Raw genomic sequence first — 24,121 nt, 5'->3', positions numbered from 1 at the left:
AAGGTCGGAGCGAGAGCACCCAGAGCCAAGGTGATGGGAGACTGGAAGCTTGACCCGGTGGGCTGTCGCTGTGCTCAGCTGTAGTGATGTTGTTATTGGAGATTTCATTACCCTCTCCTCCTCCTCCTCCTCCTCCTTCTCCCTGGCACTGACATGATAAATTGTCACCAGACATTGGCTGTTCATCATTTCTGGGGTCGCGCAAGCAATAAAAAATAGGGCTCTGGTTCTACATTTGATGATGAGAAGGAGTGGAGTACGTCCTGAGAGAGAGAGAGGGGGAGAGAGAGAGATTTAAGGGGAGGGGAGGAGAGTGTTTCGGTGCTGGGAAGTGGATTAGATCCATTATTTAGGAGCCGATTCCCCTTCACTGTGAGAGGGAAGGAGAGAAGGGAGGGAAAGTGGAAGTGTTCGCAGGATACAAGCATCTTTTCCATGTCTCCCTCCAGATTGCAGTATTCCTTATCCAAGACCCCATTCTTACTTGGGTAAAAACAATAGGCCTCATTATGTCAAAGAAAAATGAAGTATATATAATTTTAGATGTTATATATAGCCTACTATATTGTGACACAATATGGATTATGAAATGTGGATGCAAAGTGTTTACACAATGAAAAACCCCAGGTGTAAGTGAGATTTTGCACTCAGTAGTCTTAGCATACATGTTTCTCTCACTTGTGCATGAAGCCGGGACCCATAAATGTAGCCATGTGAAAACACAACACTTTCAGATCATCGCATCTGAAGGAGCGGGATGCATGGAGACCCTGTTGAATCTCTGAGAAACTGGGCCAAAAGCTCTGATATGTTGCCGTTTGATCATGAGGCTTCATCTCTGCTCCCCGTTTCCTCTCATGAGCTGCAAAGATTGTGTCCACAGGGTAATCTTGAATGCACACTTTTGAACATGTGGTATCAAGTACCTTGGCATGCAGCAACCTGAAAAACTCCTCATACAATGCAAGCTTGAATTGTGATCAAACACAATCCTGTGCGTGTGCATCTCATGTCTGAGTGAGGGTTTGAGGAAGGTAAACAAAGCCTTAACATCCATTATTATACACCACTATGTTATTAGGCTCACTACCACCTAAACAATACCTACCATAGATTTAAAAAATAAAAATGTTTTTTTAAATCCATTACCTCATGCATTGTGGACTGAATTCAGTAGCAGCCAGTTTCTTACGCTGTGCCTCATCTTACATCATCAGCGTCAAGCGTTGTCAGACACTGACAACAAATGTTACATTTCTCTCCAGCAGCAAATACCCGATTGGCCTTCGCAGGTCAGCAGGAGTGACCTGTCTGTTCTCTGCTGTTTTTCTCTCATCTCCCAGTCTTTGTTGCCAAGGGAAAAAAACAGACAACACAGCCCTCCCCGGCGTCATCATCCACCCACCGCTGTCACCGTACTGACATCTAGGGACACGGCATCCCAGTGGTCTGTTCCCTATCAAATGAAAAATCTTTGAGAAAGGAGAGAGGATGCAGAGGGGAGAGGAAGACGGGAAAGGAGTGTAGAGGACAAAGGGAGAGAGGGGCCACAGAGAACAGAAAAGGCACAAATCAAAGTGTAAGAGCTGGAGAGAGGAGGAAAGGAGGGGACACTTTTTGTTAAGACTTCTATCCTAGCTTTGATGTGGTGAAGGGAAGGCGGCACTTTGCTCTTCTCTCCTTCAAAGACTTCATTTCCACACATACTTTTGCAAGGCCTGAGATAACAATGTCAGGCTCCTCTCTCCATTGTCTTTTGTTTGCTCAAATGATGAGAGCTTAGTATTCTAGACCGTTAGGATATACTATCTACCTGGCACCCAATATCTGTCTTGTTATGACAAATACACACCCACACATTTGTATTGCTATACTTCTTAGGAATTTCAATTGACTTAGAAGCGTTCTCTATCCCCTAACCCTCGCCACTAAATGCCACAAACCTATTTAACCCCTGTGATAACCAAATAGATATAAAAATGCATGCACCCATGCATTCACACCCGTGTACACACACACACACACACACACACACTTAAACACACCAAAAGACGCACTCTGATTCATTTGTTGAATATATTATTTTTATTTTAACATCATCATCATCATCATAGTGTAACTTTTAATTTTCCCTTCATTCATTTAAAATGATCACCTCTGAATGTACACATACTGCAAACTGTCAAAAATATACAAACAAATGCAGGCTTGTGCTATAGTCTGGTCAAATGTCTAAAAAACAGTGGCACTGGGGGAGAGAGAGAGAGAAAGAGAGAGAGAGAGCGAGAGAGAGAGAGAGAGAGAGAGTGAGAGAGAGAGTGAGAAGACATTGAAACCGGTAAAGACATGCACAGCATCGTTGTGAGCACCGGTTACAGTTATCCAGGTGCACGGTACTTCCATGGGTTCTTTGTGGAAAAGTACATACATTTCATCATCTGACGGTGCGGCACAAAATGCCCGTCACATATCAAATCAAAAACAAAAAAAAAGTTGCTCGTTAATGGAACTGTTAGGCACATCATTGTTTTTTATGGTTTTACATTTTCTGTAAAAGTCAGAGTTACTGTAAATGTAGAATGCTTAACCAAAAAATAAGAAAAAGAAGAAAACAAAAATCAAAAACATACAATAAAAAAAAGAAAAGAAAAAATAAACCCTTCAGCTTTTAAAAGTCATTTTGGAATCACTGTCTGGTTAGTAACTCAACAATGTTACATAATCAATAACTTAGATTTTTTTCCAGGGTCTGTGTATGTCTATATATGTGTTGTCTGGTGTGTGTGTGTGTGCGTGTGTGTTTGTGTGTGTAAAATTGGGTGCACTTCTGTATGTGAGGATCCAAGTGGTAATGGGAGAAGTGAGCGCTTGAGGTGCTTTGTGGGTGGTGGCTGTGATTGGCTGACAGCCATCCAATCAGATGCTCAGGTCTTTGGGGCTCTCCTTGTAGGTCTTCTTCTTGGGCTCCGGGAGCGTGGCCTTGGAGGAGCGACTGGTGTTGGACTTGAGCGTGCTGTAGTACTCCCTCACCTTAGCCGTTACAAAATCGTCCTCATCCTCTTCATCCTCCTCCTCCTCGTCCCGTCTGGAGCTTCTGACCGGGGAGATGTCTCGTCCCAGGCTGCGGGCTCGGTAGCGCGGCTCGGGGGAAGCGCCTCTGCTGGCGTAGCGCCCGTCCCTCTCCGCCCTCTCAGGAGAGCGCCCCCTCAGCAGCGAGCTGTACCTCCTGTAGGCTGAATCTGAGTCAGGGGTGCGCACCCTGGGCAGGGTGGTGTCACCGTACGCCCCTCTCTGGTCGCGGGACGCCGCCTCCCTCAGCAGGCTGTCCCCCCTGTAGGCCCTCTCCATGGAGGAGGCTCTCATTAGCAGGCTGTCCTCAACATACAGGCGCTCCTCCCTCGGCAGGCGCGGCAGCGCGGCCTCCCTGTTCAGACGGTCCAGGGCCGGGGGCTCCCGGAGGACGCTGTCATCGGGAGGGGGGCTAGGTTCAGGGGCCCTGGGGGGCTCCTTCAATACGGCCACATCCCCGGCGGGCTTCTCGTTGCTCCGGGCCCTCCGTCTGTCTGGGGAGACGTACCGGCGGTAGGGGTCTGAGGAGTGGGCGTGGCGTCGGGTGGGAGAGTGGTGACGAGAGCGGTGGGGGGACCTGTGGCGCTGAGGCGAGCGGTAGGGCGAGCGATGGGGAGAGCGGTGGCGATGGTGAGAGGAGGACTGGTGGGTACGGTGTTTGTCGGGGGAGCGCCCGTGGCTACGTCCTCCGTGACGGCCATCCAGGGTGTTTTCTGCGCTGCGTGCCCGGCTGCGGCCCTTCTCGGGCGAATGGTGACGCCCGCTACGGTGGTGCCCGCCGCTGGAATGGTGGTGGTGGCCGTCCTTGGAACTGCTCTTTCCCTTGTCATCCTTTTTCTTGAACAGCTTGGATATGTCCTTCCCAGTGGACTTGCCCCCCTTGCGTTTGCCCGTGCTGGTTTTCTTGTTGGGGGAGCGGTGGCGGTGGTTGGAATGGTGGTGCTTGCCGGTGCCATTAGGGTGGCGGCTCGGCTCCTTGCTCCGGGATGGTTGGTGGGGTTCTGGTGGGTAGCTTGACTCCGATGGTGCATTCGTTGGGGGCAGGGTGCTCACTTCCGCAGCGTTTTGTAACCCTGCGGCTGGGTTGGCTGTGCTGCTGCCGTCGACGTTGCTGTCTGCAACACAGTGTGAAATACAAACGAGGGCAGGGGGATCAAACATGCATCTAGATTCTAAAACCTCCCATGGGGTTTCACAGTAACCATGCTTCATAAGTCACTCAGTCATGAAGCTGAGAACATTTCCAATGGAAGCCATTCTGATGTTAATGCCAGCGAAGATGGCTAACTGTTAGATGGCACAGCAACAGCCAATGGTAAAACATTAGAACTGCTTATACATGAGAATAAAATGCAGTGAAACACACTTGTGGAGCAGCCATAGCTTGAAGACACTTGTTACCCACAACAAACCTTTCCCCAGGTCTACCTGGGTTCACCTTACTGAAGCAGAATGGCACTTGGTTGGTTGGACGGCTGGACCTGTGGCTGGTTACAGTGCCAACGTGCTGCATGTTGATGATGCTGCTTGATTAAACTGATTAGCCATGCTCTTTCATGCGCTGTCGTGATGCCTTAGATTCTTGGAAACGTTTAAAGCAAATAAAATGCTAGAGATGAGATCCAAAAACTACACGATGGCTCATAGTATTGCAGTGCTAAGTTTGGACTCAGATGTTCAGTGAAGTAGCCTTTCAATAATGTTATTCTTTTGTGTTACGACCAATGTTAAATTATGTTATGTGATTGCTTTCTTAATACTATGTCAGTGTACCTCAAGGATTTTTATCCTATTAATCTCATCACATCATCTACATGAGCAGTCAGCATAATACCTTGTCATTATTGGATTCTTATGATTAATCCTTACATGTTCTATCCAATTCTACTTTATGTCTACATCTTTACAGACAGGCTATGTTCAGACTACAAACTGCTGAGCTAGAGCTACAGCAGAGAGGATGTTCTTTGATAGTTGATAAGCCTCAAGTAGGGAAGATAAACTAAACTAATTAACAAGAACAAACTAAACTAACACTCTTCACATTTTAGCACTGGACATGGTGCCCAGAGGTTTGAATACAATTGGTGGAGAGGTATGCATGAATCCATTCCTATTGGTCAGCATGACAACAGCGGCGACGGCGGCGGTGGTATTGGCAATGCATTCTGGGTGAATGGATTCGTATGCATGGAGTAGAGCACGGGCATGGGTGAGTTGAGGCCACACCACACGGAGAGAGGGAGCAGAGAGAAGCAGAGAGAGCGGGAGAGAGACAGACAGACAGATGACAGGGGAAGGGAGAGCAGGACAGCTACAAACCGTGGTCTGATTTTGGAGGAGAGACGCCTCCCCCATCTTGTCATTTCTCATGCATGCAGTGAGATGGGGAGCGACCATCCCTGAAGGAAGACAAGAGCCCAGTGCAAAGGGAAGATAAACAAAAACAGAAAAAGAGAAGAGCACAGGGTTTAGACCTTTTGAAGGAAGAAAAGGAGAATTATTGTCGGTGTTGATTTTTCAATGAAAAAAATGTGTTTATTTGATCATTGAGTCATTCAGAATAAGGAGACAGTCCAGGAAATTACCCCAACCCTTCAGTGGAAACCATCAGTTACAGAGAAAGTCCTGGAACCAAGCCCACGCACATTTGCACACACTCGCCCACACACACACACTCCCACACATATGGACAAAGAAGCAGCAGAAATCCAAACCCAAAAGAGACAGTGAGACTCACACACCCACAACAACAGCGTATGAAGCAGTTTTACATTGCCGACAGAAATAAAAAAGAAACACTGGCGAGACTGTCAAAGGGTGCGTCAACTAAAAAGTACAAAAAAATGACCAAAAATATACAAGTTCACATGATGTCATATTGGTGCAGGTTAAGACAGCACATTCTTAGCGCAAATAAAATTACATGAATTTTCAAGACAGGCAAATATATCTCCACTCAAAGAAAAAAACAAACAAAAGAAAAAAAAACGACAATGCATTTATGATGACTTGTGACTATCAATCAAAACAGATCAATACGATAAAAAAAAAAAACGTTCCATAAATATTATGGAAAATAGACAATAGAAGGAAAAAAAATTCAATTTACACTTTTGACAAGTTCATGCAGCAATAGACTTTTTCCATTAATATGTGGATTTGATTCATGGCTCTGTACATGGAACAAAAATACTTGTAAAAATGCCTCTATTCTTTTCATCACTGTACAAAACGTCTATATAAGTGGAGCGATGGATTTCTTTTGTATGGGGATGGGCAGAGTTCCTATCGTCACAGCTTTTCAATGACATTAACAGTGGGTGCAAATAAATCCACGGATTAGTGAGTAATGTCAAGCACAGTATAGTGAGATTTTCTCATTGAAACGGCAAAAAAAGCATTAGACTGCCTTTCTTCTGAATACAGTTCTCACTTAAAACCCTTAGAGTTCAGTAGCTTACATTCACCTTCAATAAATATCATAAATATGTTCGCGTCCTATCCAAAGCTGCAAGATGCTTTCATTTCAAAGAGTGTTTCCCACTTTATCATGGGATGCAATGGATCAAGTTTCTTCTTCCCCTCGACCCTAAATTAACACTTAATGAGGGCTTGGAGCATCAATAGTACATCTCACCAACAAGAAACAATGATTTTTCCCTATATTCTTGTCATTCAACCCATGTAAACAGTTTCTTTTTTTTTTTTCATGTGGCATTGAAATCAGACCCACCACCTTTCTGGAAAGTCCCAGCAGAGTGCCTTGCTCAGCGGCCCAGCGGCCAGAAGGTGAAAAGTGACAGTGGGGTGACATGGAAACTGAGAGCAGGTGACAGCAGAAGGGGGCGACAGCACCCACGGCAGCGACCTCCACCCCCTCAACTCCCCCTCCCCTCCTCTCCTCCCCTGGCGGGCAGTGACAGACAGGGGCCCAGGGGGTGACCTCCACCAGAAAGAAACCCTGGTGGGAGCGACCCAAGGTTGGGTGGAGGGTCCCGGGAGGGTAAACGAGTCCTCGCCCTTCTCCCCTCCCCCCCCCCCACCTCTTCCCCTTGAACCCACCACCGTCCACCGGGCGTTCCCCCCTCCCCCCCCCGCCCTGGCTCAAGGCGTGAAGACGGGGGAGAAGGGAATGTTTTCGTAGATTGACCCACCATATTCAGGCACCGAGCCGTCGCCCCTCTTGAGCACCAGACGGGCGCGGCGGCCTCCGCTCTTGATGAGCTCGATGGCCCGCGCGTGCTTCATGCCCTTGGTGCTCTCGCCGTTGATCTCCAAGATCTCATCGCCGACCTGGAGAGAGGAGGAGGAGGAGGAAGAAGAGGAGGAAGAGAAAGGGACAAGTGGGGAAGTTTGAGACAAGAGTGACGGGGAGGAAAAGGGAGACGACGGAGAGGGGAAAAGGAACACGAAATGGAGGGGAGGAAGGAGGAAGCAAAGGGAGGGAGGCGGAGGAGGAGGAGGATGAGGTAGAGACAGACACAGTGACAGAGTGACAGGTGAAGACGGAAGGGAGGAGAGGTGAGAGGGAGGGAAAGGAGAGCGTTCAATCGCCGAGAACAGAGAGACAAACGAGAGCCGGCAAAGGGAGAGGAGACAGCGCAGGAAAGACAGAACGGGGGGGAATCGAGTGACAGTGGGAAAAGAAGTACGCAGGAGGAAAGACGAGAGGCGAGCGGGTTCAAAGGGACACGGTGACAGAGGGAGGGAAGGAAGAGCGAAACAAGAAGACAGAATGAGGAAAAGTTACAAATCGAATCCTCTGAACGGTAAACCTCACAAAAGTAACATTTTTTTTTATTTTTGTTGTTTTTAAAATCAACGGTTTCCAGAGAGTTGCGTTGAAAAGCAGTAACTGTGAAGCCGGGAGAGAAAATGAGAGGGAGGAGGAGGAGTGTGAGGAAATACTTTTCGCTTCTCAATTTTTTCCCCTCCACGCCTCAAGTTATCTGTCAGTGCTGTCTGCGCCGAGGGAATTCCTCTCTGGCAGAATATGGATCTCTCACTGACACCTCTCTCTGCTTCACAGAACTGCTACTATTAATATCCCCACTAATAAGGCGCACACACACACACACAGACATACACAGACACAAACATATGTATCCATGTATGCATGTGCAAATGCATGCACGCCCACAGACCTTCGCACACACTTCCAAACAGTAGCACATTAGCATATGTCAAAAACTTCCAGATAGCTACACAGGCATATATGTCAACAGGCTTTCTGCATATGTCTCATATGCATATACATAAGGGAAAATCAATTAACCCCTCATTGTATATTCAATCAAGCAGCCCAGGGGAAGTATTCCTTTAATAGAGATCTGCTCATGTTTTTATGCAATTAATCAAAATAAAGGTTAAATATTAGAGTTCTATGACAGCTTCTGTGGCACGTATGAACGTCGCATTTACAAGCTGTAAAAATGTATTGGAGAAACATTAATTAAACATTTATGTACATAGTCTCTCTGGGAGTATGCTCTTTGAGTGTTTGAGTGTGTGTGTGTGTGTGTGTGTGTGTGCGCCACTGCACTGACACAGGCAAGCTCTTACTTGGCGCAAAGGCTGGAGGCAACCCAGTTTAGGTTCAATGAAGCATAGCTTGCTGTAATTGGGGAGGTACATTATGTAATGGCAATTACATTGATGAATGCTATTTTTATGATGGCTGTAAAGGCTAAGGGCGAGTATCATCAGCCACCGAGGAACACAGTCAAACACTGCTAATGCCTTCACTGCACCTGGAGGCAGGGAGCTGCAGATTTGTCAGATACATAACAAAAGTCAATCTGCCAACCTGATATTTCGAAAGACATTTTGGACGGAGCCGTCATCAGTGGAGACATGCGGCATTTTGTTGTGCTAACCATTAAAATGCTGAAATCTCTTTTTCCATGTTTCCTTGTTTGTGAAAGACAGACGTAACAGCAGTTTCATTGGAGAGCCGTCTCCAAATGGCAGAGCATGCACTTTTGTGGATTATCTACTACTCTTCATCATCAACTTCATATTAGTTGTAATTGTTTGTGTTTGTACATAGTTACAGGGCTGATTAACAAGCACTGCCCTCATTAAGAAATTTCCTACACTCCTATTTGTTCTCAATACATGATGAGATGAAGACATAGAGCTACCTGGTAGGTTGTATTACAGAAACTAGTAGGTTGTATTACAGAAACTGCAATAGAGTAGACGAACTTGAACAGTCTGAGGAATTGCCCACTGTTTATGTTAAGGACCTAAAGTATAGTCTAAAGCAGTCGTTCTCAATGTGGAGGTTCAGGGTCCCCCAGGGTTCCTTGAGGGGGTACCAGGGGGTCCCCAGCTAAATGAGCAATAGTTTAATATCACTATAATTTAATTATCCTAATTAAAGAATGTATAACTATTATAATATTATATTAGTATATTACATTTTAAATTTTACAGTTAAATACAACATCAGCAACAACAAAAATCTTCCCATATGCAAGTCCCTGAGACAAAAGCTCATCAACTGGGGGCCTGTGGTCCTAATGTGTGTGTAACTGGGGGTCGATGACATGAACATGTGTGAGAAGCCCTGGTGTGATGTGAAGGTGTGTAAAGGCTGGCAGTGTGTTGTGTGCGTACCCTCATCTTGCCGTTGCGTACGGCCGCCCCGTCCTCAGCTAGCCTCAGCACGTACAGGTCCATGTTGTATTCTCTGCCTCCTCGCAGGCTGAAGCCAAAGCCTTTGTTGTCTCGCTCCAAGTCCACTGAGTAGAACTCAGCCTCCTGACGGACAGAGAGGGACCACACACACACACACACACACACACACACACACACACAGAGTGAGAGAGAGAGAGAGACAGGGAGAAAGACACACATTTGCATCAAGGTCACTTTTGTGATTCAGCAGTTCGATTTGAAGTGTGTGTGTGAGAGAGAGAGAGAGAGAGAGAGAGAGAGAGAGAGAGAGCGACAGAGAGAGAAGGTGTGTGTGTCCTTTGAAGTGGGCTCCTATTTCAGAGCAGGGGACAAATGCCACCTTCAGGAAAGTCACACCTATTTAATAGTCGTGCCAGACTGTCTGTGTGTGTGTTTGTGTGTGTGTGTGTGTGTGTGTGTGTGTGCGGGCGTGTGTGCATGCATATGCTCAGCTGAATTATTGATGCCTTGGGCTCTGGGCGGACAAAGGGAGAGGGCACAGACATAGAGAGAGGGGGCCAGGCACCGCAAGGACAGGGAGACAGCCACAACAGCTCCTGTCTTCACGCCCTCCTCATCTCCTCTGGCGAAGGATCAATGCTATCTGGGAGAGCCATCTCCACACCGGCAGATTAATTCAGCTGGGAACACAGCGCCCGAGAGCTTACTTTGAAAGCAAACAGGCCTTCCGTAATGCATGGATTTCGATAAAGCCAGCAGGTGGACGTAAAAAATCAATAAATAAAAAAAACACTTGATTCGTCCTTGGGTGGGTGGATGGACAGATGCATGGAGGAATGGAGGATAAATAGGTGTGTTGGTGCTGAAATAGTTGGATGGATGGATGAAAAGATGAATGTTGATGCGGGTGGGAAGTTGATTGCTTGGAGTGTGGATGACTGGGAGGTTATAGATGGAGATATGAAACGGAGGAATGGATGGATAGATGGATGGGTAGATGAATGAAGGGACAGGTAAATGGATGGCTGGAGTGTCCTTGCTTACCTGGGCTGGGACTTGTTGTGTCGGGGGCTGGGGAGGAGGGCCTGGCGGTGCTTTGAATTCAAATGACTCCTGTTTTGGTTTGGTGTTGTTTCTGAGACAGAAAGATATCAGGCAGTGTGTTGAGAAAGTATTTCTAGTTAAGATAAAGTGCAATTTTACACCTAGTTACCGTGTATTGCACCCAATCTAGTCTGCTTTATGATAAATAAAGCACTGTCTTAAAGACAACGATGGTGCTTTCTGCAATTAACCTTGGGAGCAACATTTACACAAAACTGAAAAATATAAAAAGAAAGCAGTGTAAGAGAATATGTGCGTTAAAGAAATTCAATTATGAAGTTAGTTATTAGCATATCTTGAAAAATAATTCTAACTACTCCCAAGTATGCCTCAAACTATTACATTCTACTCCCTTTCAAACGGACTACATGTTCTGTCCATGTTCCCAGGATGCACCTCACCTGGGCTCGGGCGCAGCCTGTTGCTGAGGTGTGTGAGTGGTGGTGATGGTGGCGATCTTCTCTGCGTTGGTCAGCAGGGACGCATTCGATGACTCTGAGGAGGGTGAGAGAGGGGAAAGGCTGTCATGAGCTATGTTTCCATCCAGCTGTTTTAAGTTTTAAGTGAACTTTTGAAATGTTGCATAAAATTAGATGCATTTCCGTTGGCTGGGCAGAAGCCAGTAAAACAAGCTTGCTGAACGTCACAAAAAATAGAACACATCCACCAGAAAAATGGACAGCACTTCAAGAATTGGTTAGTATTGGCCAAATTATTGCTTTTCCTGACAGCTAATGTTGGACATTTTTCACACTGTCGAAGAAGCAGTTCTGCCTCAAGCAAACCTAAAAATGTTTTTGGAATATTGAGTGAATTTTATTGACATTTGCCATTTCTATACAGCTTTTCCGATGCAGTACATCATGTTTCGCATACAAAATACATGGATGGAAGCCCTTCTAGTGACCCAGAAGACGCTATCTGATGGAATTAAAGCCATATCTCACTTCGGTGGAACACTTTCATTTTTCAGTGCGCACACCCCCATAGATGTTCAGGAGCTGTCAACTAAAAACATTAGCTGACCTGGGGGCTCGGCGTCACCACCAGCCTGCAGGCTTCCTCCACCGCTCAGCCAGATCCGGGACACAAGAATAACACTAGCGTTTTACTTTTGCGCCATCAATCATTTTGTCAAAGCGCCTGTCAAATTGTGTGGTTTTTTTTGTTTTTTTCAAAATGGCGTATATATTACTTTGGAATGAAACTCTGTCTGCCTGTGAATTATGAATGAAAAGCTGCCTGTGAATTATCAACCAGGACTACATACACACTTCTTTGCAGACTCTATGGACATGAAAGCCCATGGTTACTCTGTTGTCTTTCATCTTCGCACTGATTCAAGCTAACCAAAGCCCATTTTGTGTTATCAATGATCCGTGCCGGGCCCTAACCATAAAAACAGGGCATTATTACACCACTCTTGCCGCACCTAAAGATACCTTTCTTCTCCTTAACAACCTAACTGTGCTTGGCTATCTACAGATATCCCTATTCTATATCTCACAGTCATCCAAAGGGCCTATTATTTGATTACCGGCTCTCCCCTCCTCTCTTCTCAGCCCCCCTACTCGCTATTCCTCTCACACTCTGCGCAGCCACGGTCAATTCCCCTCTCCTCTATTCATCTCCTCCACCTCCACTAGTCCCCTTGGAGCCTGTTGGCTTAAGTCTTCGATTGCCCGTGGCCCACGAGGTACGGGCTCAGCCAATCAAACGGCGGCGCGGGGTGGGGGCGACTTTAATTTCGGGCTGTCGAGTTGAGAACCTGGAGTTCTTGGTGTGTGTGTGGGTGTGTGTGTGTGTGTGTGTGTGTGTGCGTGCATGTGTTGGAAGTTTCAGGTTGGATCTCAGCATGAGGTCCACGCTTAAAATACCCCCCTCTTTGAGATTTTCTGGCATCAACCGTGAACTGCGTTACATCCTGACATATTTCCCGTTCCCTCCTTTCTCACTTTTGCAGCCTTACATTCATCCCCGTAAACCCTATTCGCCCCTCCATCTGTTCATCTGCATAAGCTACTCCTTCCATTCTGCTGCCTCCCTTCATTTATCTTTCCTCCAACTGTTTTCCATATGTACATTTATCCAATACCCCCCCCCCCCACACACACACACACACACACACACACACACCCAACCACCCACCCACCCCTTCTCTCTCTTCCATTCCACAATTGTCCCACGGCCTCTCATCTCCTCTCTCGCTCCAAACATTCGGGGGCACACGGAAAACTGAGCTGTCTCGGTAATTTGTCTCTCGCCTTGGCAATACGCCCGCCCGCGCCGAACAGAGCGAGTTAGGAAGGAGAGCAGGTACAATCAAAATGAGGAATTCGGGCAGAGAGAGACAGAGAAAACGGAGCGGAGAGGCAAAGGAACAGAGACGGAGATAAGAGAGGTGGGGACGGGCCGCGCTACACAATATCCCCCAGGGTGTGTCACAATAAAAATGGTCACACCGTCTCACCTCGGCCGCCTCGATCTCCCTTATCCCTCACAATGGGAAGCAATGAACTCGGTCCGTGATGGATGTGCGTGCTGCAGAAACATAGGCTTTCGTAACGGCATTAACTGTTTATGTATGGATTACTGTGCGCCGGCAGGGAGGGCGCCGCGCCGATTTTCCTTGCAGTTATGGAAGTATCCAGCATCGCTCGCTATAAAACTCCCGCCGTGCTGCCACAGAGGGGAGAGATGTGTTCCGCGGAAAGGAGCTGGACCACGGCTTAACCTTGGAAGAATCTCCTGCAATGGTATTTATTCACGTAAGAAAATTCAGACAGGATTGGATCCATATAAACATGGGCATGCTCAGCCATGCGTAAACAGAGGCGAAGAGAGCAGTCACTCAGAGATATAATAACTTCGATACACAAGCCACAATCTTTTCCTGTCACTCCCTCGGTCTGTGTTTGTGTCAGACAGCGTCTGGTTGTTTGACACATGCACACAAACACAAACCGGAACTTTTCTATAAAGCATCTCCAGCTATTTCTCTCCATTTGTCTCTCGCTCTCTATGTCGTCTTGGCAGAGCAATTTTGGCTCACTGTTCTCATCAACTGCTCCACAGAAAAAGCTCTTCACCCATAAAAAGTGAGCCGGAAAGCACCGAGCGGCGGACAAATAGCTCCAATTTCTACCAACACGCAGGTTGACAGGGAGTATCGCCTTCCCAAAGACACACACACACTTAATTAAACAGTGTTTGTGAAGCATGCTGGGGTGATCTGTCAGTGCAGTGCAGTGAGAGCTTTCAGCTGCACAACACAACGGGCAGTGCGCACAAACCTTCCCTGAAAACACTTTGCAAGACAAGACACACACACATACAGATGCAGCTGTGCATCTCTCTCTCTCTCTCCCTCGCAGACAGACATCTAAATTACTCTTGCATGTTTCGAAGTGTAGAGATGCCCAAAGCAGGAATGCAGAGGCTGGGAAAGTTCCCAAATATCCCCAAAGATGTTCTGTCAATTTATTATCTATTTGATGATTTGATTGTCTGACACACGTGTGAATGTGTGTAACTGTCTGAATCTGAACCAGGGTGGGTCTGAAAAAGACCACGAGTGCTAAGTAGACCTTTCCTGGATAAATTAAGGTTAAAAAAATGTCTCAATTGATCCCAGATCAGCACTTCTACTCTGAAAACCTTGACGAATGAGGTCTAGTGCATTAGTTGTCCAACTTCTTAATACCAAGGATCCCTAAGGAAGTGAATATTTGGCTAAAGGCTCCGGATGGGATATTGGCAGAATGTGCTCGTTAGCAAATCAAATTATACTGAAATTTAAATATCCTTCACTATTGTGAGGACCCTTGAAGACCCCTTCAAGGACCCTTGAGGGTGATTGGCCTCCACTTTGAGAACAACTAGAAAGAAACCCAAAAGACAATGAAAAGTACAAATCATGATGAAACTGGCTTGGACAGTGGAGACAGTAACTGCAATATGACATTCTCCCATTCCCCACTCACCGTCTCCAGGAATGATACGTAGTGTGACCGTGTTGCCGGCCTCCTTGATGAGGTTGACGATGTCAGAGTGGGACTTGTTGGTGATGGAGCAGCTGTTGACAGCCAGGATGCGGTCGCCGACTTTCAGCTTCCCACAGCGGTCTGCCGGGCTCCCCTCGATGATGCGCCCTATTTTGTGGGGCATGGCCACACACGCATTGCCAGCTATGGTCACCATGAACACGTTTGTGTGATTCAGTGTGTGTGTGTGTGTGTGTGTGTGTGTGTGTGTGTGTGTGCGGTGTTGTTGAATAGAATGAGAGAGAAAGAAAAGGGAGGGAAAAGGGGAAAGGAGGAGACAAGAGAAAGAGGGGCAGAAGGTTAAGGGTTAATTCAGCCAGCCAAGCCAAAAGTCACTGAGAGAAGCTGCTCAGAAAAATGCCAGAATACAGTGCAAGTGTTGGCGAAGAAGGGCAAATTTAAATATGCTCTGCAAAAAGAAGTGGGACTCTCTTACAGTTCTCACTGCTCTTCTTGTAAATTGGTTTTTCAAATTAATCAGTGGGAAAATTGAGCTAAACTCCACATCCAATATGTTCCTCCTCAATATGGCAGTCCTCCTCCTCCCTTCCCCCTTTTTACTTAATACTGCTCCAGCTCCAATTTTCTAAAACGGATATCATTATTCTATTTGCATGAGAGAGTCGATGCGGCAAAAAGCTAATAATGAGAAAATTGTGTTGGTGTCGGCACCCGTAATACGACACCTGCAGAAACTTGGAGACGACAAACGTATACATCAGAGCTGACATCTCACCAACTACCCTGAGGTCTCTCTGTTTCTCGCTCTCTGCAGTCTGCCATCAGTCACTAGAGAGAGATGCAGCACACAATCACTTCTTTCTTTCTCCATCTCCCTTTTCATTATTATACATTCATCTCTCCACCCGCCTCCTCCTTTCATGGCACTACAAAGTTGTCTCACCCCGACTTCTTCCTGTCTCTCCAACTGCATCTAGGCCTATTGGGCTATGAACTACCGAGTGGAGGGTGGATGAGAGAGAGAGAGAGAGAGAGAGAGAGAGAGAGAGAGAGAGAGAGAGAGAGAGAGAGAGAGAGAGAGAGAGAGAGAGAGAGAGAGAGAGAGAGAGAGACCAAGGTGCTGTTGGGTTTCTGAGCAGAAGGAAGTGATTTTCCAACTTGCAGCAGCATTCACATTTGCTATTTGGTTGTGAAATCAAACCCAGAAGATAAACGATAAGCAAACATGAACATTGTGAAAAGGATGATGAGGATTTGGCTTATTCTTGCTTTAAAAAAAAATGATGATAGTCTGGCTAACTACCAAGTAGGAAATTCGCTTTTCTGATTTATCCATAGCACATGCATGCACCATTCCTCTCTGTCGCACTCAGAAACCCACACAACAACGTCAGCAAAACTTCCAAGTTTGAAAGTTTCATTCTCTCCTGGCCTGTAGCAGGTGGATTTCCATTAGATTTTACATGTCATATTAAATTAAATAAAGCTCATCTGCTTGCCAATGCTTTCCACTGTGGCCTGCGAGCTTTGCCAGTTTGTTAGCCACCAAGCGAAGTTGAGCAGCATAAGGGGATTTTCAGTCCACCCACACCCAGAGAGAGGGAAGAGCACAGAAAAGTGGAATGCCATAGGGGTGTAGGCAGGAAGCCATGGCAGCAGGGCAAAGAGCACACTGCAGAGAAAAGACACTACCAGTATGCAAATTGAAAAGTAGAGGTACTCTGAACAAAATTATATGTGAGGATGTATATGGGACCAAGTCAAATGGAGAACGCGGCATTTATTCTGGTACTACTGAAGCTTAATTTAAAATCTCCAAAGAAAAACTCACAATGATGACCTATTACCTGAGATATTAAGATATTAACTGTCAGCCAAGTGATGCAAAAGAGCACAGAAGGTCAGGTAAGGTGATTTTGGATTACTTTCTTCTGGTCCCATACTGTAGCATTAAATACTATTCTCTAATCATTTTCCCAATTAATCCTGCTTGCAGCACTCAGGCTCATTAAGTCGTCATTACACTCTTAGTGCCAACCTGCTCAGCAGAAGCCATTTAAGTGCAGCTGAATAATACAAGTGCCTTATGTAAGACCCACTTCACTTGTGATCAATTATGAAAGCCTTGTGTGAGTGTAGCGGCAGCTGCAGGCGAAGAAAGAGTTTCGGTGTCTTGGTTTGACAGGCTCCGAAGAAAATGGGAAAGAAGAACCACTTCTTTGAAGAGCGTTGGTATTGATCTGGCGGGACTGTAAATAGCCAGAGTCCATGCTGGTTGTCAGACTATTTAGTGTTCAGAGTTTTTTAGGATGGATACAAAGAAAGTCTATAAAGGAGATGGGAAGATTAAAGGCCCCAGTGATGAGCAAAAGCTATAGAGTGTGTTTCATGTTTCGCTGAGTGGAACAAATTTTGCAATATGTGCATTTAGAGTCAACAACAGTGTACTGGAACACATTTCTTAACGTGTCAATTACATTCGACATTAAAGCGCGCCGGCTCTTACCGAAGGTGGTGCCAGTCTCGGGCCGTGACACGGACGAGACGATGACGAAACCGAATCCCTCGTTCTCCCCGCGGCGGATCTCCACGTCGTAGGGCTGCAGGCCGGAGGACGGGGCGGCGGAGGAGGCGTTGGGGGGTAGAGAGGAGACCGGGGCGGCCGCCGCTGCCACCGCCACCGCGTTGCCGCTGCCCCCCGCCCCGCCGCCCCCTCCGCCGCTGCCGATGCCGGAGGTGGAGCCGCTGCCGGAGCTGACGGTGTTGAGGGAGTTCTGGCTGCCCTGTGGGGTGCGCTTCCCCATCTCCTCCGTCAGGCTGGGCGCCTGGGTGCTGCTGTGGTGGGAGGAGGCCGGCGACGGGGGCACGTCTCCCTCCGCTTTAACTAGGGGGGCAGGGGAGGGGAGGGGAGAGGGAGGACGATATATGAAGATACGGGGTGGAGGGGTGACAGCAAGAGCAAGGGGTGGACAGGAAACAGTGAGGAGGAAGAGAGAGCGAGATTTATGGATTGAATAGGATGGAGCGAGGAGGACGGGGAGGTGAGGCAGAGCAGAAACACAAGAAGATCAAGAGGAGAATGAAGACAAACAGATACAGCATTGGGCAATAAAAGAAAAGGTGTGAAGCCAAATTAGGCCAGCCAATGTTACATAAGAACAGCACATAATGTAATGAGTAAAAGAAAGACAGGGACCAGTACATAAAAAGACAAGAGAGCATAAAATCATAACTCTCGGACCTGACAAGTCAGCAAACTGTTACATCATCAGTGCAATCTAAAAATGAAAAAGTCTGTAAATGAACACAGACCCTCTTCTCTCCTCACTCAGTGAGCTTAATCATATGATAAAAGCCAGACGGCTTGGGGGGAACAAATCTATCCACTGATCCTCTTTTGAAGAAATAAAAAAAAAATCTTAAGAAGCAGCTCGCTCGCCTGTTGTGTCTGGACATTTCATTCAACATTTCATTTCCTGTAGAGCTATGCGTGGACGGCGCCTCATATTTTCGACGCTCTGAGACAGACGGAGAGCAGCCATGCACTAATGTCTGGCCGTTCCCATCAGGCAGAAGGTTGACCACCCTCTCCATCACATTTATGGGTCCTCCTTTATCGCCTGCTGAGGGGCAGAGCTGAGCCGAGCCGAGCGGGGGCAGGGACGGGGGTGGGGGTGTTTGCTCGCTGTAGCGGCCAAGCGTTTCCTGCCGTTACACGCCCAGACTGTTAAAGAGCAAGGAGAGAGGGCGACCCTTGCAAATAGCAAGCAGGTCCCAGGGCTCCTGATGGAACTGCGATGAAGATAAATGGGGGCCTTGGCGCTGAAAAGCACATCGCACTGTTCAGCTGCGGAACACTGTTGTACTATTACAGCGTGGGCTGTAACGACATAACGCTATCGGACACAAATGAACAATCAGGTGTTGTTCTGTTCTGCACAGGATCCAATAAATAATGCATGGCATTGCTGATACCACATGGAATACATTCACTGACACGCTCACATATGTAAACAGCAACTAAGAGGACCCAATGTAAACATACAGGAGAAATACACTTCTAGCTGAGACAATTAGAGGTACACTTAAAAGACGTTAAAGACTCCCCTTATAGTCACAATGAAACGGCATTTTGAGAGCATCTTGCTTCCTTAATTTGATGGATTTCCTGTTGAAACAGGATATTAATGCGGGACATAATGCGGGGAGGATTAATTCAAAAGTGGAAACCAGATATCAGTTAGGGAGAGAGGGAGTTTATTTGATAGGAGAGGCAGAGGGGCGGGATTGTTCAAAAATCTGTGTCACCACTGAAGATTGTTTTGGCATAAATTGTCAAATAGGTGTATGGTATGATAGAATGAGCTCAAAAAGCCAAAAAGTCATTTCTCATTTCAGTGTGGCTTTAAATCACTTATGACTTGAAGTCATAGTCCATATTTTCATCTCACACTCTTATTTTCTCACTCTTGTCTTGGGTCTCTGACAGACCTAGCCAACATTTGCCAACCTTGGACAAGCTTTTGAACTTGAGCCAACAGAAAGATATTAAACCGATGTGGGAGTGGCTGCCAACCATTGACTTTTCTGGAACCGTCAGCAGGTTTCTAACAGGCTGCTCCCTCATCTTTACCCCCGTGCTCCTTACCGGCATAGCTGGTTTTGCGTCGGACCGTGAGGTTGACGTGGCCCTGCTTGGCGGCCTGCTGCATCAGCTGCACCACCAGCTGGTGAGACTTGCCCACCACCGCCGTGCCGTCCACGCATATCAGTTCATCGCCGGACCGCAGGCGTCCGTCCTCGTCCGCCGCACCGTACTTCACTATGTGGCCGATGTAGATCTACAAGACACCCAGGATAGACGGATGAGACTTGTGACTGTGTGCTCAGACCTAGATCATGGACGGATAGGTAAGGACTGGCAATAGCTGTGTGCAACAAGGTTCTACAGGGTTCATGCATGGAAAACGGTTATTTAAAGAGTGTAACGAAAGCATAAACAAAGCCAGAATTACATTTTTTATCCTGAATCAAAAATATAATACTCACATATCCATAACAATACACATATATCCACACATGTAGTACAGGTCTGGTACAGTTTAGACCTAGCCAGTGCATCTTTACTCTTTTTTACAGCTCACTAGTCAACCCAGCCAAGCTCTCCAGTGAATCATTATTTTTCTTCCTTCAAGAAAGAGCAGCGCAGGCCAGCGAACAAGAACAAACAACTTGGCCTCTTTAAAAAAAAGGAAGGGAAAAAAAAGTGGTTTGCGAGATGGGTGTTTTTTTTTTTTTTGACTGATTGAGGCTACACTGGCCAGATCAAAGAGAAACAGTGTTGTTGAAATCACTCTGATATGAATTTGTCTGAGTCCAACACAAAAACTCAGAACTATGCACTGGAAGAAGATAAATAGAAAACGCGGCTAGAAAAAGCCTATGGATGCAGATCAGACTAGATTTCTGAATATAGAGTTCTCATCATTAATCAACCACATAATATTTAATTCTTGCTGTATAATTTAAATCATTATTATTCAGGCTACAAAATCGTATTAGTCATGCTTTATACATTTCATACAAATATATCAGAAAATTAAAGGGAAAACACTTGAGAGAGGGAGAGAGAGAGAGAGAGAGTGGGAGCGAGAGCGAGAGAGAGAGAGAGAGAGAGAGAGAGAAAGAGAGAGAGAGAGAGAGCGAGAGAGAGAGAGAGAGAGGGAGAGACTCACCGGCTCTCCTGGCTCATTGCCTCCAAGAATCCTGAAGCCGAAGCCTGTGTCCTTCCTCCACAGGAAAATGTCCTGCTCCTGGAAGTCTGGAACTGCAACAACAACCAATCATCAGTAACATTACTGTGTTAAAACCAACAGCCAATCAAGGGATTGGACTTCACGTTCCTGCCCCAGTAACTGCACTGTACCAACAAACTGTCCAGGAATTCAGCATCGCACCAGCATGCCATTAGTCATTTAGTGTGACTCCATCATTATCACATTAGCTAATCAGGCTATAAGTCATGCCCTAACTGACATTGTGTGGGCACAGCGGTATAGTGACACTGGCATGACCATAATGGATACACCTACCGTTCTTGGGGATCCAAACCATTGGTCGATATGCAAATAAACCTCCTCCCGACTGTTCTAAGCGATGTCACTGAGCTAGCACTTTGCACAAACAATCTGTCTAGAGGCTTTGGGAAAAGAACACATAACTGATCCATCAAAGGGTAAAAAGGATCTATTCTCGGTATAGAGCTTAGCAAGTTGATTCATCAAAAAACGAAAGAAAAAGAAAAAGATCTATTCCCAGGTACAGAGCTTAAATAAAGTATCAAAAGCTAGACAGGCTGCTTAAGAATTCGGAGTAGCCTCATACAGTGGTCCCATAATTAGAGATGATCCGGATAAAATTCCCTTCTGATGTCTGAAACAGCAAGTTTTATTTTTTTTATTCCCCATCTCAACTTTTTCAAAACATCCACTTTTAGTGATGCTCTCACAGAATGGACATTACTAATCCACTGGACAATGCTGTTTCTTTTTATGAAGTGACGTGTGACATGCAACTCCATTTCCACTCTCCCCTAAGTAGCAGAAGACTAGCAAGAGCACTTCCCACCCGTCAGCAGTGGTAATACATGTTGGAATAGGCTATATATTATTGAGCAGAGGGCCTCAGCGGTATGCCTAGTTCACAGTCCACTCCCAACCACGGGAGAAAGGACTGAATTTGTGTGTGTGTGTGTGTGTATGTGTGTGTGTGTGCACGCACTTGTCACCAAAAAGGTGCTGTGGTGCTAAGAAGCAGTGCACTGCAGCAACTGACAGCTCATGGTTCATGTAGCAGTGGAGATGGGGGAGCCTCAGGGGGCTACTGGGAGCCTGGGGAGGGAGAGGGGGAGTGTGTGTGTCTATGTGTGTGCGCCCATGATGTGTGTGTATGTGTGGGGCCTCATTCCGGCGCACATATGGGTTTCTTTTGTTTACGCATGTGTATGTGTGCGTGTATTTGCTTATGTATGTATGTGCATGCATTTGCATCATATGGTCAAAGCTGTGCAGTACGTGCTGACAAGCGTGCAACTCTGAGCAAATCCCTTTGCTCCAGCCCAGACCGCTGCTGCCAAGGCCACTAAAGCCACTAAGAGCCGGCAGGATGGCAGAAGGCAAAACCAGCCTGCTTCCAATCTGTTCCTTCAGTCAACAGTTAAAATCCCCGTGGAGTGGAGCTATCTCTCTCAATCCATCACAATGTAACTGTGGAGAAACTGGGAGAGGTAGAGTCAAAGGCTAACTGTAGCAATCTGCGCCTGCACTGGGGGGGTCGACTGGGCAGTTACACCCTGCCCGTGTCGATTAACAGATCTATAAATGATCCCCATAGTGAGGCAACTGGGCGTGAATCGATCAATATCAGAGTACCTGTAGCACTGCTATCCTATGGGGGGTGATGATTGCGAGAGAACAAGCCCAGATAAATTCAAATGGCGAGGAAATGAAAATGGGAACCTAAGGCAAAGCTGAACAATCGTCAAAATGACGGCCAATCAAGCATGGGCAGGTTTCCCCATCTTCTCAAATCTGTGGCCTGAGTTCTCAGAATAGATAAATGCTGTGCAGAGGTTTTTTGGAGGCTTTTTTTGCAGAGAGATCGATCTCCAAATGGTGTGTTTACGACCTTGATCTCAGAAGCTCTCAGCTGAACGCTTCATCACAGCGGTAATGTTGCGTAGACTAATGTCTTTGCTGTAGCCAAGGCCTGAGCCCTTCGGGGTCCATGCTGCAGGATTTTAGGAGGGGAGCTCAATGCAGCATGAGGAAGTGGAGGATTTACACCTGCTGATACAGGTCGGCTGTCCTCCCTGTCATTTCCCCTCTGTCCTCATCCCTTTTCTACTCCTCAGAATCTCTTGAATCTCGATGCATGCCCCCTCTTTCTGTCTCACACTTCTCTCTCACATGCCATTCACATTTTTCTATACTGCTGCCCTCTTTCATTCTCTTTAGTGATCCCTTTGCATGCCCTCTCTCTCCACCTTCTTATTTTTTTCCCCCTCTCACACGCGTGTGCTTAGGAGTGCAAAGCAAACTGGCCCAAACCATTTAGAAAACCCCTGTTGAGACTCCATCACCTCAGGCCCGGGAAGTAGAAACCGTCTCCCCCCTTGTTCCTCCTTCTCTCCCAATCTCCCGCTCTACTCTTTGTTTCCTTTCTAAATCATACACCACTGTCCTCTCAACCCCTCACGCTAGCTCACCAGTAGACTTCAGTACTACCAGCCCACGCTCACTCCTTCTATTCACTTTCCTCTTCACATGCATCTAAATAATGAAAATCCTTGACACGAGCAGTGGCGCCTGAGAAAGTGATTAGATGTTGAAGTTTCTCAGCCTTCGCAGACTCCTATTTTTCCAAGCCTTGAACTTGACAGAGGATCTGAGGGATATTCTTGTTAATTGGAGGCTATCCCCTAGCTTTGGCATGGCTAGACAATGAGGGGAGATGTACTATCTCCTGACATCCACTCCACTATGGCTACTAATTATATGCCCATTTGTCAAGAGATGCGGCTCTGAGGAAGTGTAGTGTAAAAGTGTGTCAATGGTGTTGATAATTGGACCAAAGTGCTGTCCAGTAGGATTGGACCAAGAACATGTGGGCGACTTTTGTCTCTTGTGTTGGACATGGTTTACCCAAAGCTAATGCTATTGGAAACCAGTCATTCATATACTCTTAGTCAGGTCCGCACAATGCTACTGGATGGCATGTACATTCAATTAGTGTTATTAAAGGATAAGGCTGGTGTTTTTTAATGCTTTGCATACCGTCAACAAATCCTATGAAAATAACAAAATCAACAATGCGTTTGCTCTACTCCGTTACTTTCTGACTTCCCACGTACCGTTTTTAGCCGAAGTCGTTGGCTCCAATTGTAAGCTAAAAACCTTGAAATACAGCTCACAAAGACATAGTTTCAATTTTAAAAATCGTTAACTGTTACCACGAAAAGTCAGACTGTTGTAGTTATTACCAAATCAAATTCAAATGGGAACAAATTCTTCATTACACCGGGGACTATTTTCAGTGCTACGGAGCTACTTTCCTGAGATCGCAAACGTGTTTACAGCCGGTTTTTTAAATTGTTTGAGGAAAAAGTCGGCTGGCCCGGTGCATCGTGATGATGAAATATGCTGCCCAGAGCAACGGCATGGCTCTTTGATGTGTTTTTAATCCTTTTTTTAATACAATGGAGTTCTATGGCTGCTGGGACATGGCTGCATTGGGCACCG

General features: G+C 46.4%; 1 protein-coding gene across 1 annotated transcript; it reads right to left on the bottom strand.

The window, feature by feature from the left end:
* Nucleotides 1-2,076: 2,076 nt before the first annotated feature.
* On the bottom strand, nt 2,077-20,936 carry LOC139664878 (membrane-associated guanylate kinase, WW and PDZ domain-containing protein 1-like). Its single transcript, XM_071543860.1, has 10 exons — nt 20,915-20,936; nt 20,558-20,649; nt 19,471-19,663; nt 17,329-17,706; nt 14,802-14,969; nt 11,220-11,313; nt 10,759-10,849; nt 9,694-9,837; nt 7,227-7,365; nt 2,077-4,184 (listed from the first exon to the last, which is right to left on the bottom strand). The coding sequence occupies exons 1-10, from the start codon at nt 20,934-20,936 to the stop codon at nt 2,917-2,919; spliced, it is 2,589 nt and encodes an 862-aa protein (XP_071399961.1). The 3' UTR covers nt 2,077-2,916.
* Nucleotides 20,937-24,121: the final 3,185 nt, after the last annotated feature.

Source organism: Centroberyx affinis, unplaced genomic scaffold (genome assembly GCF_046629955.1).
Source record: "Centroberyx affinis isolate AG114_WGS23_722 - 3 ecotype Tasmania unplaced genomic scaffold, CSIRO-AGI_Caff_v1 ptg004388l_1, whole genome shotgun sequence".
In the NCBI taxonomy this organism is placed as follows: Eukaryota; Metazoa; Chordata; class Actinopteri; order Beryciformes; family Berycidae; genus Centroberyx; species Centroberyx affinis.
Note: the sequence above shows the minus strand (reverse complement) of the source record. Positions and strands in the feature narration are given on the sequence as shown.